The 18,888-nt window shown below is 35.0% G+C and overlaps 1 protein-coding gene across 3 annotated transcripts in view; it reads left to right on the forward strand.

Annotated features, from left to right (window-relative positions):
• Positions 1-18,888, forward strand: part of CSMD3 (CUB and Sushi multiple domains 3) — a 725,287-nt gene that overhangs the window by 280,385 nt on the left and 426,014 nt on the right. For 2 of the 3 annotated variants that reach the window (XM_055800728.1, XM_055800729.1), the window contains 2 exons: positions 3,762-3,839; positions 8,785-8,872. In XM_055800728.1, the coding sequence (XP_055656703.1) occupies positions 3,762-3,839; positions 8,785-8,872 (166 nt within the window). The remainder of the gene's footprint in view (positions 1-3,761; positions 3,840-8,784; positions 8,873-18,888) is intronic. The other variant, XM_027777765.2, reaches the window with a different exon arrangement.

Here is an 18,888-nt window from a genome sequence, read left to right on the forward strand (position 1 = left end):
GATAGAAGTTTATAAATTTTGATTAAAATAGATTTTTTTTAGTCTTTCCAGTTAATTATATGACAGCGTTACTGAAGATTTATTCTATTTTAGACATCATGATTAAGCCTGGTCTCTGAACAGTTTGATTTCCTTGATGTAACTTTTCAGTTTTATTTTTGGCTTGATACTTGGATGGATTTAAGGACAGGGCATAAAGGAAGCTTTGAGTTCACATCTGTTTTAATTTATGAATATTATTCTTCAAAGCATTAGAGAATTTTTTGCTGCCTTCCATCTACACCGGTATGCTTTCTCAGGGGTATCCTACTTTTTTTGTCTAATCGATTTCCCTGTTTCTTGGCCATTCAGAAGTAAGAAAATATAGTAGGCTGACCATATTTCTTTCAGTAGCATTATCACATCTGAACTGCTTGTCTTGAGAGAAATGGGAGTATCAAAATCTAAATTAATCTCATGAGAAAGTAGGTATCTTAGGCCAGATGATTCGAGCCCTTAAAATCTCTGTTTCTCTTTGTGGACTAGCTTAGATGTGTAGAACTGTGCTGTTTGCTGACATGAATCCATCCTCTGAGACTTCTGAAAACTGATAACCATTCTTAGTACTTACTGTCATGTGTATGCTAAGCCTGTTTTTGAACAGTTACCATTTTCCACACTGGTTTCCACATTGGCATGTGCAAAATAAGGCCTGGTTTACCACATATTAAAGAATATATTTATGTGTTTTGGGTGTTGGATTTTTGGTGATGGTGGGGTTATTTTTATGTTTATACATGCATATGCCATCTGACATGTAGTTTAGTGAAGGCATGTTTGAACCAAATACATTTCTGTAATTATTCCTTCACAGTGTATTCACAAACTACTGTTTAATAAATCAATGTACAAAACCCAGGTAGAAGTAAAATTTTTCTCTTGTAGTGTAAAGATGCTTCAGAGATCTTGAGTTGCTCTCTTTCCTAGTGGTATTTCATAGCCTTGGCATAGTGATGCAAATAGTTATAAAAATTTTTTACTGTTTTAAATGTCTTCATCAAAACACTCTTAAAACTATTTCCAGTTCCATCTTAGATCTTTTGAACTCTGTTTCTTGTCTAGACAGACTATGGGTATGCCATTCAGGTGTTTCAGGACGAGTAGAAACAAACAAAAACCCCCAAATTAGTCTTCATTCTTTAATTTGTTGTTATGATGATTTCTAAAACTAGAGGACAAGCGTCTCCCTAATGTGAGTATTTAAACCCATCCCACCACTTGAAATCATGTATTCAAGCCCACTCCCATTTTACTTAGGTGTGGAAAAATAGCTAGGCCTATCTTCTGATTCATGAGGAGTTATTTTACACTGATGCTCAGAGAAGACCAAAAGAGAAGTTTACAGCTATATGCCAACATTTATGTGTATGTCAAAATAGCATCTTAGAAATCTCACACAATGATGAGAGAGCATTACTGCTATTCCAGTATGGCTGTACTATGTGAAAGTACAGTTCTTGGGTCCATGACTTCTACTGAGAATTGTATTAGTTGTAGACTTCAATTAATTTGGGGTGGGAGGGCTTATGGTATTAAAGGTTAAAAAATATATTAAAACATATAGTACTTTGTGGCAACAGGTATGTTGTGCTCCTGCAAATAATGTATTTACCAGAACCATAAGCAATACTTATAGGTTACATTATGATACACAAAGAAATTTACATTTTGCATCTTGAGAGAAAAGCCTGTGTGTATTTACAAGAAAATGTGGTCTCTTCCATCAGGAGTGTGAAAATATTTATCATCACCTCCTATATCTATCCTATAAATTGTCTTTTTTAGTAGTATGTTTTCCCCTGAATCTTGTTCTGCTCTTGTGTGTGGAAATAAATAATTTTATTTATTTTAAAATAGCAATAATATTTTGCTACTTTGGTATTTATGCCTCATGTAAGGGTTTCTTTGACTGTTCATTTTCTATAAGTTAATGGGTGCTGAGAAATTTTTTCATGACGTACTGTCTTCTCACATTAACTTCTCTTAGACCTAGTTCATTTAATCTCTGTTGACTTCATCAGTAGTATTTGCTTGTACGCAACATAAAACAAGTTCTTCCATAGAGTTTTTAAATGTATCTAATCTATCAAGTCACTTGAGTATGATGTACTTAAAATTAACCTGTACTTGAAATTTTTCTAGAAGGTCCATTTTTATGTATTGTTCATTGCTCACTGGCAGAGTGTATTGGGGAAAAGGGGCACATAGTGTAATGACTGAAAGAAAAGGTTTGTTGTGCTTTTTTGCCTTTTTAACGTCTCTTAAATTTTTGGTTTACTCTCCTTTTATTAGTTGTTTATTTTCAAATATGTATTGAGGCCACATGGTTTACCTGGATTAACTGCCTTTATCATAAAGCCAGCACAAAACAAGAACTTTTAGAGAAATAGTTCAGCTGTGGGGTTAAGAGTGAGGTGGGAGCCAACTAACTTCCATATTACACTTTGCAAGTAACAATTTTCAAGCTAGAAAGAGGAGCATCTGCAGAACCAACAGCAGAACAGTGGATTGTTTTTTACTTTTGCATTCAGATCTCTGTAGTTAAAACAGAAAATTAGCCCGGTATGCTTAATTTATCTATGATCAAAATATTTCTGTTTTGTCTGTGTGATCTAAACACAGAGTAACAAATCTCAGTATTTCCTGAGTAAAAGTTATTCTTCCGTACTAAAGCTAGGAACATAACTAAGGTCGATTTTGAAAACAACTAGTGGAGGTAGTTTCAGAATGGGGAGGTAATCTGGATGCCTATAGAATTTGAGAATGTATTCCAGTGTGTTACTTTTAGAAGGACTTTTGTGCACTAAAACACTGTAATTTTATAGCTGTTGCCTCTGTTTTGTCTTTTCCCAAATGTAATACTGATTTGCAATGTAAATTTTAAAATCTGAAGTAACAGGCAAAATATGTCGACAAAAAATATGATGACATTTCTACTGCTGATTAAACCTTTTCAGAATATATGTGGATTAATGTATGCCCTATATTGCTTGGATGCTTATGGAATTCAGATCTGAGCATATATGCATATATATTGGATTTCAGTGTGCTTTAAATTACATGTCATGGGTGACTTTTTTTCCTTTTAAATTCTCTATGACTGGAAAGAGTAATTGAGTTAAAATTTCACAGAAAAATCAGCTGTTTAAAAACTGTTTTAGAACATTTTTTTAAAAGGTTGCTGACTTTTCAGTTGGCAGATATGAAAGTATTCTGCAGGTTTTTTGGCATTTTTGAGGTTTTTTTTGGTGTGGTTTTTTTGTTTGTTTGTTTGTTTGTTTTGTTTTTAATAGAGGGAGTGGAAGACGAGCATTATTGTTTCTTAACACAGAAGAAAGACCAGATAAGATTCAACTGTTCAGCTGTTTTAGAGCAACCATATCTATCATTCTTTTAATTTTCAAGATTCCATAAATGTGTGACAATGTTTTTCGCAACTATGTGGTGCATAGAAATAAACACTTTTGGCCATTATTTTTTTTTTTTCTTGGTTATGCAGGAGAAAAATTAAGTTACAGGTCTTACTTCTTTTCTTTGTCAGGTGTACAATTTGGTACTTGTTTTTGTAAACTGTTTTCCACCAAAAGTACACAATATGAGCTTGTTAGATAGCCAGTACTCTAGTTTGTATATACTTCCATGATAAAACTTGTCAAATGAAATTAACTATTTTAGACTGTATTGCCTGATACTTGTTTTTGTTTTGTTTTTTTTTTAACTAGTGAAAAAGGCCATAGATTTTAAATCTAGAGGATTTAAATTGTTTCCAGGGAAAGACAACAGCAACAAGTTTTCTATCTGTGAGTGTACTCCTTTTTTGTTACTTTTTTCTAGTGCAAGAGTGAAGTTTGTGCTGTCTGTGTTGTTTGTGTGTTTTCAAAATCGTTTATGTATTTCTGATAATATGACTGATTTAAATCTGTTTCTCCAGTCTGCATGGTGAATTTTTAAATATGGTTCTACTCTAAAGGCAAGCTTTCTATAAATCTGGCATTGCAGAAAAACATTTTGTCTGTAATTTCACACAAAATTTGCAGTATTCACAAATAAATAAATATTCAGCCTACCAGGTGTCAGCTGAAGTCTTAGCTGCGAAAAGGAGACATGCTATTTTAGTTGAAAATTAGTACTAGCAGCAAAAAGCTATATAAACCAAAGGGTATAATCATTTAGAAATGTGTAACCATGTATTTTTTTGAAGAGACACACATGAAGTCACTTCCTGATTTTTTTTTTCCTTCATTGACTTTGACATTTTGAACTGATTAACTAACTGTAGTTTTAAAAAATTCTGGAGATGCTTAGTGCCTTCAGCTTTAATTATAGAAAAAAGAAACTGAAAGTGCTCAGCATCTTAGAGAACTGAGTCCTGATTAACTCATAAGGAGGAGTCAGGCAGCTTTCTAAATTAAACAGGTATGAGTCTAAATACATTAAAGAGTATTTTGAAAAAGAAAAACCAAAAAACAACTTGCCATTTTTATAGAGTTCCTTTTTTGACTAGAACCGCATTTTAAATATTTAGAAGTAATTGGTTAAAATAAAGATGATTTAAATGCTTAGCCTATGTCTGCTTATACTACATTTTATTGTTCTTCACAAGAGTGAAAGGAATTGCTTTTGAAGCTCCTTAGGTTGGACACATTTGCACTAGTTTTTTGTTTAAAGTGTCAGCGATAGATTCAGTTTCCAGAATTTAGTGGGGCACGTTGCATAACCTGTAATGCAGTTTTCAGTTTTAGATTTTAAACTGTCAGCATATGTGATTTTTTTTTATAAAAAGATGTCTTTAAGCAGCAAGACCTTTTAATGTTTATGAAGTAAAAAAAACCCAAACAAACAAACACACTTCAGTTTTTATAATGTAGCATATTGCCATATTCAACTTTTCTGTAAACTGCATCACCTAAGTAGTTCTGTAAGACATTCTTGGTTTTTCTGAAAACTATGCATACTGGGTTACTGGAAAGTAGAATGATTATTAAAGAAGAAATAACAGTAAGACAATTACAGTAGAGTTTATAAGGTGCATCACTGAGATCTCTGTCTGATAGTCCATCTGTGCTTTTATAGTTACAAATGAGAATAGTACAATGGCTGATAAAACAGTTTCACTACAAATTTATTTTGCACAAATTGCTAAATATTCCACTTTATAAACTTTAATAAGAACTACTATTTAAAGTGCCAGACACTTGTGATATCTAAAGGTGATTGTTACAAAATTAGTGATGAAATTTATCAATATAATTTTGAAAGTCTTTATATAATTTCATATGTTATGATATTCTATGTAAAGCTGAAAACTTCTGTATCTTATTATATTGGTTATGCAGAATAGATTATATGAGTCAATAATAACTGAAGGTGAAAACCTTGATGATTTGTACCTTTAGTGATCATAATCTTGTCATAAATAGATAACTAATATTTTATATTGTAATCTAGCATTTGGTTAGCTAGTCACTTTGGTAGCTGAGGAAACTGAAGAGGCAGTATGTCATGAAAAACCTATGTATTTAGCTGTTGACTTTAGATAAAATATCCAGTGTGGCCTCAGCTGAATCTGTACTTGTATTACAGTCCTTTAAAAAAATAGGTTCCTTTAAAAAAAAGGATGACCATCATTCAACTGTAGTGGAAATAAGATAAGGACAAGTGAATACCTATTTTACATTATGCCTTGTATTAGCAATATCTTTAGAAATTATCATCTAACATTTCTCATGTGTATGTCTTCTCCTTATTTTACTTTTTTTTTTTTTTTTTTTTTAATATATCAGGTATATAACATTCAATACTAATGCATGGGTGACTTATACATAGTAAAGCCAGAACAGTAATATTTGATATAATGATAAAATTCGAAACAATTATTCATCAACTTAATTTTGCAGGTGTTGAGATTAAAAAAAAAAAAAAGCATTGGAGGACCTAATTCACTCTGGATGAGAACTCTGGAACTTCTTGCTCCTAGTTTCATGACCAGACCATGAATTAATCCTTTCCCTAGGGAAGCCTTTAATTTAGTACAGGAAGCCTTTCATTTCCTATTGTCATATGATTATCTGGGCTATAAAACAAACAAACATAGACAGACAGATATCTGGGGAAGTACACAGAACTGTATTTCAGTACACTGAAAAATCAAACGTCTGGAAAAGTAACATAAAAAAAATAATAAAAAATGTATTTATTTTTTGCTAAGTACTTAACAGACATCAGAACAGTTTTAAGTTTGTACTTAAATATATTACTGATTTGGAATCAAATCAGAAATCAGTTTAATTGCTTCTAGTTATCACTTTTTCTTCTGAAATTTTTACTGTGTTATATGTCTTATTTTAATTTTGTCACTGTAATTATTTTATTGATTTTCTTTAACAGAAGCCTTTAAAATTTTATTTTTTAATATTAGTAAACCCATAATTATAATTTAAAATTCATCTAATAAAATATTTTTAGGAATTGAACTTTATACAGAAGATGTCAAAACAAAAAAAAATATTTTCAAGCTTCCATTTTTTGAGAAGTTGAAGTATATAATAGTTCTTGTGTTTTGAAATCCGGTAGAATTTCCTTTTTTCTATGAATATTCACTCTGTTACCTGTGTATGGGGAAATATAGTGTACAGAATTCCAATGAATATTTGAAATATTAAAACATGAATTGCAATATAAGTAAATATTTCTGTTTAAATATTTTTGCTTTTTTCTTTTTTTTAAAGAATTTCTTCTGTGTGCATAGATATATGATACAACCCCCAAATGACACCACTTTATTTTAATTTCTTTATTATTCTTATCAGGCATCATGAATAATTTCCTTACCATAGTTTTAAGATATGTTTAATGTCAGAAAAATTAGCAGACTTTCAAAAAACTGAGAAAGTATCTTTTTCCCTACTTGTTCTCAGTGCACATCCTTTCCCTTCCTGCATGGCTCTGTGAATCCTAACTGTCTACCCAAAGTTTTAAGGTCTTTTCTATATATATAGGCTACTTATGATGATTCTGCATTTCTCACATCTTGATCTAGGCTTTGGAAATAGGGAAAACCACCGAGATATTTCAAAAAGAGAGTTCATTCTAAATGCTCATCCAACATGTTCCTGCTAGATGGCCTTGTGAAGTGCAGTCTGTGGAACTGGAATTGTCATATATATATATATATATATATATATACACACACATATATATATATATGCCAACACTAGCAGGAACTTGGGTTTCTATAGCTAATATGGTTTCAACACATGTACAAGTACTGCAGAAGGAAAAGACTGAAACACAGTAATATGGACGAGTTCTAAGGAAGAGCCCTCCTGGCCCAAATGTGCCCTGAGCATATTGATGCAAATGAACAGAGGTTGCCTTGGTTTGCGGTTAGAACAACCTTGGACATGATACAGTTCTTTCCAGGCAGAGAATAAATACTGTGGTTCCAGTTGACAAGGGCTGAGCCTGATACAGGTTTTCTATCAGTGTGCTAAGTTGAGATGTTTTCCTTTTAACTCTCTGCAACATTTGACCTTTGACTTCTCAGGGGTACCAAACCAATTCTGTCTTTTCTGTATATGTAAGAAGACAAATTTCAAAGAAGGGGAAACCCCTAAGTATTCTCAATGTTGCTGTCCTTCATTAAAAGCTGACACTTCACGAACACCCTTTAGAAATATAGTTAGAAACTAACATTTGTTTATTCAGGTACATTCAATTTATAATGTAATGTAATTAGCATAATTATATGCAAACTTTTTCTTGAAAGTTATAATCTTTTTTATATATAACAAATCAGTTGGTCTACTTCTGCAGAAATAAAAATGAATAAATATGAAAATATCTGCTTAGGATAAATCTGTTGGTTTCATGTCAACTTGTCTTTCATGTCAACTTGATAGAAAATATTCTTCTATCAGGCCATGAATTTACCAAATAGCAGACCAACCTCCTTTGCTACTGTTTTTTTGGGAATTGCTACCTCCTGGTTCAATGAATTTAAAAAATTAAATACAAAATTAATAGAATTATTTTGGCCTATATTATTTTTCTAAGATATACTTTTGCAAGCTGTAAAAATTACAAGTATATAATGCAATGAAAAAATGAGTGAAGAGGTGATTGGGTATGCTGAGGGATAAATCGCTACATATGCATTTTGGAAAACCATGCTGAATGGTTCACAGGAAGTTTCTCTCTGAAGATCCATTTCAGTTTATTTTAAGATAAATATATACAAATCAAACTGGCATTTTGAATTTACCTTCAGATCATCATATTTTGGGGGTAAGGACAATTCTCTCAATATGAGTCTATGAATTCAAGTTTTATTATAATTTAAAGAGAAAAGGTCAGCTCTTATTGGAGGATACATTTATTAGATTATTTTCAGAGTAAAATCTTACAGCCTTAAACCTGATGAACACCCCTCTAAACATTATTTTTTCTAAAGGAATAGTAATAACATTTCCATAAGGATTCAATAATACTATAAGAAATCAAAATAGATGATTAGTGTAACTTACAAAAAACTTACATTATTTTTGGAAACAAAACCCACAAAAAAACCAATAAACACAAACAAACCTTAAAATGCATACTTTGCTTATTATAGGGAGGAGAAACTTAGGCAGAGAATATACTTTTTCCTATTTGTTAACTGCTTAACTCTGTATTTCCTCAAACCTATATTATTTAATCTTTTTTTGTTGATTTTGTTTTATTTTGTTTTTTTTTTTTTTACAGTAAATGAGGGAGGTATTAAACAGGCATCCAATTTGTGTCCAGATCCGGGAGAACCAGAAAATGGAAAACGGATAGGCTCGGATTTTAGGTAAAATATAAACCCTACCATTGTATCATTTCTCTAATACTGAACTTGGAAAATGTATGTTAAAAATTTATTGCTGTTGTTGAGCTACTCTTTCAAACCTGAACCTCTCAGTAAAAAGTGAAATGGAATTCTGTATAAACTTATGTAGTGCAATATAGCCTGTACTTAGGATGCAAAGAAGATAAAATACCTATTTCGAAGAGAGCATATATCTCTGATAATCTGGCAAAAAATGGATTGAAGGTAAGTTAAAATAAGTTTCTCATGTAAATACTATATTAGATTTACAAATATTGAGCATACATATGGTACTGGAGGTTTTTGTGAAGGCAAAGCAGAACTGAATGCAACACAAAAAGAACAATAAAAACTTACAGAAGAGGTTTCGGTTGTTATTATAGAAATACTCGTTAGAATCTAATATAGAATATTGCATTTTCTATGGTATGTTTTTCAGGAACCCAGAAGTTTGAAACATGCAGATGTATTTCCCGAGTAGTCCTCAGAGTGATTTAGCACTCTTAATGCAGACTAATTTTGGATTTATTTTGCTATATTCTCCTCCATTCTCAGCTATCTTTCAAATTCCTTGTCTTTAAAGAAAAAAATACTGCAGTACTCTTTCAAAATATTATGCCTTTTTCTCAGTGAACATACATGACTCCTACTGTCAGTAACAGCACTGGTTCATGTACTGTATGAGTAAAGACACATACATAAAAACTTCTTGAAAATGTTTTGAATTATTTTTCATCTCTTATCTAAGTTTCTGATTTGTTTCTTTTTCAGTTGTTGGAATAATCATTTAGTCACATACTAAAAATATTAAACATACATATTATTATATATTTGATACAGAGACAAATTTTAGACTGTATTAAAGCATTAAATATAAAGCTATTATCTTGCTCTCAGTCATATGCTAATTTCACATTATGGTTATGTTTGCAAATCACTTCAAAACACCTAAGCAAGGAAAGAGAAAAGGAAGAAATAAGTAGGAGAGAGATTGATAATTTTTAAATGAATTGGTTTTATTACATTCAGGTTTGGTTTGTATGTATTTTATATTTTAGATATCATGCAGCACATTTCCTAACATTTGCAGATAATTTTTTTTAAGAGTAATATGGGAGATGAGCAAAGATTTTATGAATTTATATTACTTCATTCTTTCACATAACTTCTTGTACTTTGTTTTGTTTGGTTTTTTTCCCCCGCCCTATAATCAAACAGAACATGTAACTGACAATGAGATCACAAGTAAATGTGCTAGCTGGCAGTTAGTTAGTTATAATTCTTCATTAGTTATTATAGTCTCTCTATTTCTCTAGTTTTGAGAACAGAAAGAGTTAAATTATTCAGAGAAAGATTTATAACTAATTTTATATAGAATGCCATTTCTGACATTACCTGACAAAAAAGATTTCTTGATATTTTCAGAGAAATCGAAATAAATGAATTGTATTTCTTAACTATCATGATTTCTAAAATCATTGCTTAGGCCAGTGTTTTGTATATTAACCTCAGAAATATGGCTTGATAGCAAAAGGCTTAGACAGATAATCTGCAAGTCCTTTTCTAGTGTTGTCTCTGCAAGTGACACTGAAAGACCTACTTGCAAGACCATTTTAGTTAAAGTTATGTGAGGAGCAGTACCTTGAAGGAGATGCAATGATGATGATCATGCCCTCACATTTCTTTTTAGGCTACACTATTAGGATATAATTTAAAATTATTTTCACTATGTGCTGTGATGATGTGACTGTCATTCTTTTGTATTTCAAATGAATTTATAAGAAAGTGAAAGAAGGCATTGAGATTACTGAACAATAGAATGCAAGATGTACAAGATATCAAAATCAATGTTTTCTTTTTAAGTGTTTTTTTCTCCTAATTTCTCACTAATTCAGTGGGGTTTTTTTTTTCCTGTTTGGAAAAAAGTCCCCAAATTATCTGTGAGGGAAGGTCAGCTTTTTCATCAGCTCCCATGAATGTGATATTTAACGCTTATATGTATAACATAATGATAAAAGCAGTCCCATCATAATGGACAAGAAGAAATATCTTAGACATTTCAAATGTATGTAAATGAAAGAACATGGCTTACAAATACAATATCCACTGGAATTGAAAAAAGTGAAAGTGAAAAAGATGTGTGTTGGTTTTAATGACATTTTTGGTGATGTTCACTGAAGGTAAATAAGCTTTTGATCAAAAGAAAATAAACAGAAGTTATATCTGACAGATTGTTATGCTCTTGGTCTTAGGGTTGTAATTTTGGGGGTCAGAGATGTTTATTTTGGTGAGAAAGTATTTTTCATCTTCCGCCAAAGTATATGTTTTTAGATCAAACTGTACTGTATTGAACCTTATTTTGATCACTTCTGGACATTAGTGTAGAACCAACCTTTTTACAAAGTAAAAAAAAATGAAAAAAAAAACCCCACAAAAATCCAACTAGTACTTAATTGATCATTTTTCTGTTGAGGACAGATTCTAGCAATAGTCTAAAATCCTGTTGATTTTAAGGGCAGCCTACTTGCTTCCTGGTTTCTCTAACAGGTTAGATTGCAGAGCAGTAATAGTTTCTGAAAGCACAAGCTTCTCAATGGCTTCACTGCCACCTCAAATTTATGCTTGAAAGCTGTCCTTGAACTAATTCCTTTCAACTAAGTATTTCAATTTTCATAGTTCAGTTTCTTTCAAGATAAAACCACTCTGGTCTGGATAATCTTCTCTAAATAAATCCCATCTAATGCAACTTCACCTTAATAGGCAGGCCCATTCAGAAACAACCCAGAAAGTACTAGTTCTCTTTCAAAAGAATGAGTCTTTCCAGTGGCTTTCTGGTAGCCTCTCTGTATAATGCAAAAGCATTGTATTTGGAAATAGTGGGAGGACAGATATACATACACACGTGCATAATTTCTAGCCTTTTTATTGACAGGCCTTGAAAAAGGAAACAATTACTCTTGTCTTGTATTCCTTTTACACATATTAGGGATAAATAAGGTGGTTTCCTCTCTAAAGCTTGTTAAAAGTCTTATAAATGTGAATGGTGGGATTTGTAATTGTAAATAACAGGACTGGTGAATGTTAGTAATACATATGTCATTTATCTCAAGTTGAACACTCAATACATTGGAAAGAGGTCTTACAAGGAACAAAAGGAAACTAAAAGTTTTCAGAAAATTGAATAAAGTTAATTTTTAAATTAACCTGTTTCAGTAATTGCTGTTACCATGATGGTTGCTCAATTGCATCATAAGCTTCCAAAGTAAGAATGCTACTAATTCTTTAAAATAAATAAATAAGACATTGAAAGAAAGTGCTTCTATTTAGCTAAAAAAATACACTACTATGGAAAATTTTTTCTAGGTTTTATATATAGAATATTAGCACACTTTTCCCTTTGCCTTCTTAAAGTCACTCTCTCTGTAATATAGGAAATAGCTTTACTTTGAGTTTGTCTTTTTCTTCCCTTCTGATAAGAAAGTGAAAATCCCAATTAAAATATCTTAATTTTAAAATACAGTATTCTGAAGAAGGGTTTAGATCTATCTTTAACAAGATTAATCAAAATCTAGTTTCAGTAGAATTTAATCTATTTTTGAGAAGAACATGCTCTTGTCACTTCTCTTCAGCTTTCTTCAAATATGAAAGTGTATATTTGGAAGCATTTTATTGCAATTTCAATACTGCTCTGATTGTAAACTCTGTCTCTGTCTTAGCACATTCTTTTACATGGGTCTTATACAGACTTAGAAAATCTGTAATGTAAGCTTTGAGACAAGCTGCAGCATTTCATGACATTCTTTGGGACCTGACACTCCATGTTCACCTTTTTGGATATTTTTTCTAATGTCAGAATTCCCCATGCTATATTTTGAAGTTTCAAAGGTTTTGTTTCTGTAGATGCCTATTTGAGCATGACAGGTCTTTACAGGTTAAAATAAAGTCAAGAAGACTTACTAATAGCTGCCAGCTATTCCTGTACTGAAAATTACATTTTACCTCAGAAAGAAAGCACCTTCACTGGAAATTTCTTAAAATTTATATGTACTAGTGTTCATTCTGCTGGAATTTCCAACAGCTTATTTTACATTACCTGTCATACAGTAAAAACCACATCTTTTCCACATGAGTGTCCAATTTTAAAATCAATGACCCTATGAAAAATACAAGAAAGATGTAATAGATGAAGAAAAAAAGTTTTCATGTGGTCTTATTACTTTTATTAATTGTTGGGGTTTAGAGGCTTTTTTTCTTTACTTATAGTGGAATAAATATAGCCGAATTGAATTATACTTGGACAAATGTTTTATTATGAAGCAAACACGTTCCTCCACCACCCCAAAATACTGGCTTCATGAAATGAATGAATAAGCCTATCTCTGTCCCTCTACCTCTGTACTGTAGTCCAACTACATATTGAAAGATGAGATTCAGATCAAACTTGGATCACAACAAAGCAGGGAATGCGGTTGGACAACCACAAAGATGCTAGTGTGGTCGTAAAAGCATAGATTCTATTGAGAGAAGGAAGCATATCAAATTATATTAAAGACAATTTTTATACCAATTAGTTGAATTACAGTATAACTAATGGTAACTTCTTCATTCATTTTATATTATAAATTAATTTATAGTTACTTTCTTTGGAAAAATGACTTGCAAGTGTAACCACATTGATTGACTGGAAGTTTCACACTTTGTTTTCTTTAAACATTCTCTGGATCACATACCTTTCTCTGCAGATGTGCAAGGTGAGCTTCCAGACTCTGAAACTTCAAGCCAAACATTGAACAAAACTCAGACAACTGGCAGCATGAGATGTAAGGCTAGTTTAAAGGGGAATAGTATGTTTAGTTTGTCAGCAGTTATTTGGTTCCTTTCCCAAGCAGAAGCCTCTGACAGTACAAGATTTGCGGGAAACAGTGACTCCTTAAGAACTGTTAAAACTGAATTACCAATGATCTCCAGAGTGCTGGGAAATCCTCTGCAACAGAAATTTAGTCATCATTTTAGTTTGTTAAGCAGCTGGTCACTAACTGTTTCCTCCTGGAGTGTGGGGACTTCATTCTGCTCCTCCTCATCCCTGCCTTCCAGCTCAGGGGGCTGAGTACCCAGAGGAAGCTGGTCTTGCTATTGAAGACTGAGGCAAAGAAGGCATTAAGTACCTCACTCTTTTCCTCATCCTTTGTGACAATGTTCCCCATCACATCCTTAAAAGGATGCGGATTATCCTGGGCCCTTCTTTTGTTTCTAAGTTATTTGTAAATAACATTTTTGTTATCTTTTACAGCAGTGGCCAGCCAGGATTCTAGCTGGGTTTTTGCCTCTCTAATCTTTGCCCTGCAGAACCTCCAGACTTTCTTAGTGTCCTCCAGAATTGCCTGCCCCTTTTTCCAAAGGTCATAAGATCTCTGTTTTACCCTGAGTTCCAGGCAAAGCTTTCTTCAAACAGGCCAGTCTTCTCCCTTGCTGGCTCATCTTTCAGCACATGGGAACATCCCGCTCCTGTACATTTAAAGACTACCTTCTTGAGAAATGTGCAGCCTTCCTGGACATCTTGGCCTTTCAGAAGTATCTCCCAAGGGACTCCATCAACCAGGCTCTTAAACAGGCCAAAGTCAGCCCTCCAGAAGTCCAAGGCAGTGGTTCTGCAGACCCCCCTCCTTACCTACCCAAAAGTTGAAAACTCTATCCTTTCAAGATTGCTATGCCAAAGATGTCCCCAAATCACCACATCACCCACCAGTCCTTCCTTCCCTGTTTGTAAACAGAAGATCCAGCAGGGCATCTCCCCTGGCTGGCTTTCTCACCAGCTGTATCAGGACGTTATCTTGCACACAGTCCAGGAACCTCCTAGACTGTTTCCTCTCTGCTGTGTTGTATTTCCAGCAGACATCTGGTAAAGTTGAAGTCCCCCATGAGAACAAGGGCTAGCAACTGTGAGACTTCTCCCAGCTGCTTGTAGAATGTTTCATCTGTCTCTTCATCCTGGTTGGGTGGTCTGCAACAGACTCCCACCATAATATCTGCCTTGTTGTCCTTCGCCCTAATCCTTACCCATAAACACTCAACTCTACTGTCACCATCATCCAGCTCTAGGCAATTGGAACACTCCCTGACTGCCTCCCCTTCCTTGTGTATCCCTCCTGAAGAGCTGGTAGCCATCCATTGGAGCACTTCAGTCATGCCAGTTCTCTCACCATGTTTCTGTGATGGTGATTATGTCATAGTTTTCCTGCTGCACAGTGGCTTCCAGCTCTGCTTATTTGTTGCCCATGCTTTGGGCACAGGCATAGATGCATTTCAATTGTGCCTTCTATCTCTCCTCCAACCTTGGCCTGTCCCCCGCCTCACCCTGGCCCACCTCTTAAGCTTGGTTTTATTCCAAGCATGCACTTTTGAAGCTATGAACTACTGTGGGACTGTCTGTTGTAGATGCAGAAGCTTTATATGAGTTCAAAATAAATTGAACAACTTGAATAAGTCATATAAATATTGATTGGAAGGGTCCTTGAGAGGGCATTGACTCCAACCTGCTGCCCAAAGCAGGACTAATGCCAAACACTAAATGAGATCAGCTGTGGCTTTGTTTACAGCCAGTCCTGAAAACTCTCAAGAATGGAGATTTCACAACAGTCTGGGTATGATGTTCCAGTTCTGCCCTGCCTTTCTTACAAGAAGTATCTTGTAAGGTAAAACCTTGAATTTCCTAAACTGCCACTTGTATATTGTTTGCCACATTAAGGAAAGTTTGGCTTCATTATCTTTGCAATGGTTCTTGAAGAAGTTATGGTCTGCTGTTAGATAGTATCTTAAGTTTCCTTTTTGTCAGACTAATTAAGCCTAGCTGTCTCAACTTTTTACTGCAGGTCATGTGCTCTGAGCCTCTGACTAACCTCCACACCCTCTAGAGTTTTTATCAGTATCTCTCTTGAAGTGTGAGGCTAAACACTGGGCTTAATATTGCAGATAAAGCCTCACCAGCAGAATAAAAGTTTCAATTGATCTGCTGTCACCACTTCTAATGTAGTTGAGTAAATGGTTTGTTTTATTTGGGATGAGAACACATTACTCATCAGTAGTGCAGAACTTCATACCTATGTTGAGTTTCATGAGGTTTCTGGTGGGCCAGTGCTCAACTTTGTCAAGTGTCTGGATTGAAGCTTTGTTATTCAGTGTGTCAGCTACTTTTCCTGATTTAGTATGTTCCATAAATTTGCTGGGCTGGAAGTTCCTGCGGTCTCAACATCAAGGTTGAGGATGAAAATACTAAACAGTCTAAGACCCCATATTGACATCCAAGTGCTCAGCTTATAACTGGCCACCAGCTGAATATGAAGCCATTGATTCCTACCCTTTGAACACAGCTGCCAGGCCAATTTTGAATCTATCTATTAAGTGAATATTTTGTCAGTTCCCAAAGATACTGTTGCAGAAGACAGTATCAAAAACTTTGCTGATGTTGAGCACTGTTACCCTGAGTGCTATGGCATCTACCACTGGTCCATGTAGCCAGTTATTTTGTCATAGATGACAATCAGGTTGATTACATATGATTCACCTTTGGTATATCTGTGTAAGTGCTCCTGATTTCCTGTTTGTGCTTTCCTAGAGGACATGTTCTTTCCAGGGATTGATGTGAGGTTCCTAGCTTCTCTTTGCCTTACTTGAAAATTCATGTAATATTAGCCTTTCTACAGTCAGTAAGATCTTCTCATCACCACAGTTTTTCATAGATGATACCAGCCTTGCATAGAATCAGCCATTTTTTTCCAGCACCCTTTGGTGAAAGGTATCTGGCTCCCTGCCTTTGAATAGAGCTATCTTCTTTCACCTGTTCCCCAATATTGGCTGTGCCTCTTCTTCCCAATCGTGTTTGTACACACAGATGTGTAGAAGCAGATGTGCTGTAGAAATTGATGCAGAAAAGTCATTGAGTACTTCTGCCTTTTCCATATTGGACTGCAGCACCACAGGGTTGGCTCGCCCATTTATTAATGGATCCAGATTGTATATGAACTTCCTTTTGTGACTAATATATCCACAGAAACTCTTTTTCTTACTAGTGTGCTTTACCAGTTTTAGCTTTTAGCTGTGGGCTGACCCAGGAGTCTAAATTAGACACTCATGGACTACTAAATTAGTAGCTCAAGATCAGAAGTACCTAACTATAGATGATTGAAATATGGTAATGATGAGAAGATGAACTATAGATGGTGGCCATATTCTAACATTTTTCTCTAAGCATTCACTTTTCACCACTGTCAGTGTTAGCATACTGGACTAAATGAACCCAGTCTGGCCGTTGGCATCATCCACAGACAGGACTTTTTTTTCTTAATATGTTCTGCTTTTGAAACTTGTTGGAGATTTTCCTGCCATCCTTTATATTTCTCTTTTTTTGGTGATGCATGTTTTTGGTGTATATAACAATGAACAAATTCATAATTATATCATGCTTTGGTTCACTTGATATTTACAAAACAGGTAGCCTACACAATTTGAAGGGGCTTCATGTGTTAAGCAGTTTGGATCAAATGTAAGTCAGGGTATCAAAGTGCATTTAACTGTCCACACTGTTTTTTGGTTGTTTGTTCCCACACTCTGTTTTGGACTACTCTGCCAACTTAATCTAAAATAATACCTGCCCAAAATACAGAGGTAGACTACAGCAGAAACAAGTTCCCCCAGACCAGCTTCTGTGATCTTATTTTCTGTCTGCAGTTTTTAGTTCTCTAACATACCAGCAGGCTTTGGTCAGATTTCTACACGTCATCATGCAGTACTTCTGAACATGCAATAGATATCATAAATTTCATACTATCAAGAATTTCTCTTTGGCACGGAAACATTAAAAAGTGTTAATCTTGAAAGGTCATGGAGAACAGGAGAGGTGCTGAGGCCTGGAGTTAAAGCCAACGTCACTCCAGTCTTCAAAAAGGGCAAGAAGATGGACACAGGAAACTTACAGGCCAATCAGTGTCACCTCAACCCCTAGAAAGGTCATAGAACAGCTTATCCTGGAGGCCATCTCGAAGCATGTGGAGGAAAAGAAGGTCCTCAGGAAGAGTCAACATGGATTCACCAAGGGGAAATCATGCCTGACCAACCTGAGAGCCTTCTATGATGGGAAGACTGTCTAGGTAGACAAGTAGAAAGGAGTGGATGTTGTCTACCTTGAACTCAGTAAGGCTTTTGACACTGTCTCCCATAACACCCTCATAGGTCAGCTCAGGCAGTGTGGATTAGATGAGTGGACAGTGAGGTGGGCTGAAAACTGGCTGAATGGTAGAGCTCAGGGTTGTGATTAGCAGTGCAGAGTCTGGCTGGAGACCTGTAGCTCGTGGTGTTCCCCAGGGACTGTGATGGGTCCAGTCCTGTTCAACTTACTCATCAGTGGCCTGAATGAAGGGACAGAGCATACCCTCAACAAGTTTGCCAATGATGCAAAACTGGGAGGAGTGGCTGACACACCAGAGGCTGCACTGCCATTCAGCCAGACCTGGACAGGCTGGAGGGCTGGGTGGAGAAAAACCTCACAAAGTTCAGCAAAGGCAAGTGTAAGGTCCTGCACCCAGGGAGGAACAACCGCACAAACCAGTACAGGCTGGGGCTGGCCTGCTGGAAGGCAGCTCTGTGGAGAAGGACCTGGGAGTTCTCATGGACAGCAAGTTGTTTCATGGGCAATGCATACAAATATGTTAAGGGCGAGTGTCAAGAGGATGAGGCCAGGTCTTTTCAGTAGTGCCAAGTAACAGGGCAAGGTGCAACAGGCACAAACCACAACACAGGAAATTCTATCTGAATATAAGGAAAAAATTCTTTGCTTTAAGGGTGACAGCATGTGAACAGGCTGCCCAGAGAGGCTGTGGAGTGTTTTTCTCTGGAGACATTCAAAACCTGCCTGGATGCAACTCAGTGCAACCTGCTTTAGGTGAACCTGCTTTAGCAGGGGGTGTGCTAGATGATCTCCAGAGGTCCCTTCCAACACTGACCAT

Source organism: Falco peregrinus, chromosome 3, assembly GCF_023634155.1.
Source record: "Falco peregrinus isolate bFalPer1 chromosome 3, bFalPer1.pri, whole genome shotgun sequence".
Classification (NCBI taxonomy): Eukaryota; Metazoa; Chordata; class Aves; order Falconiformes; family Falconidae; genus Falco; species Falco peregrinus.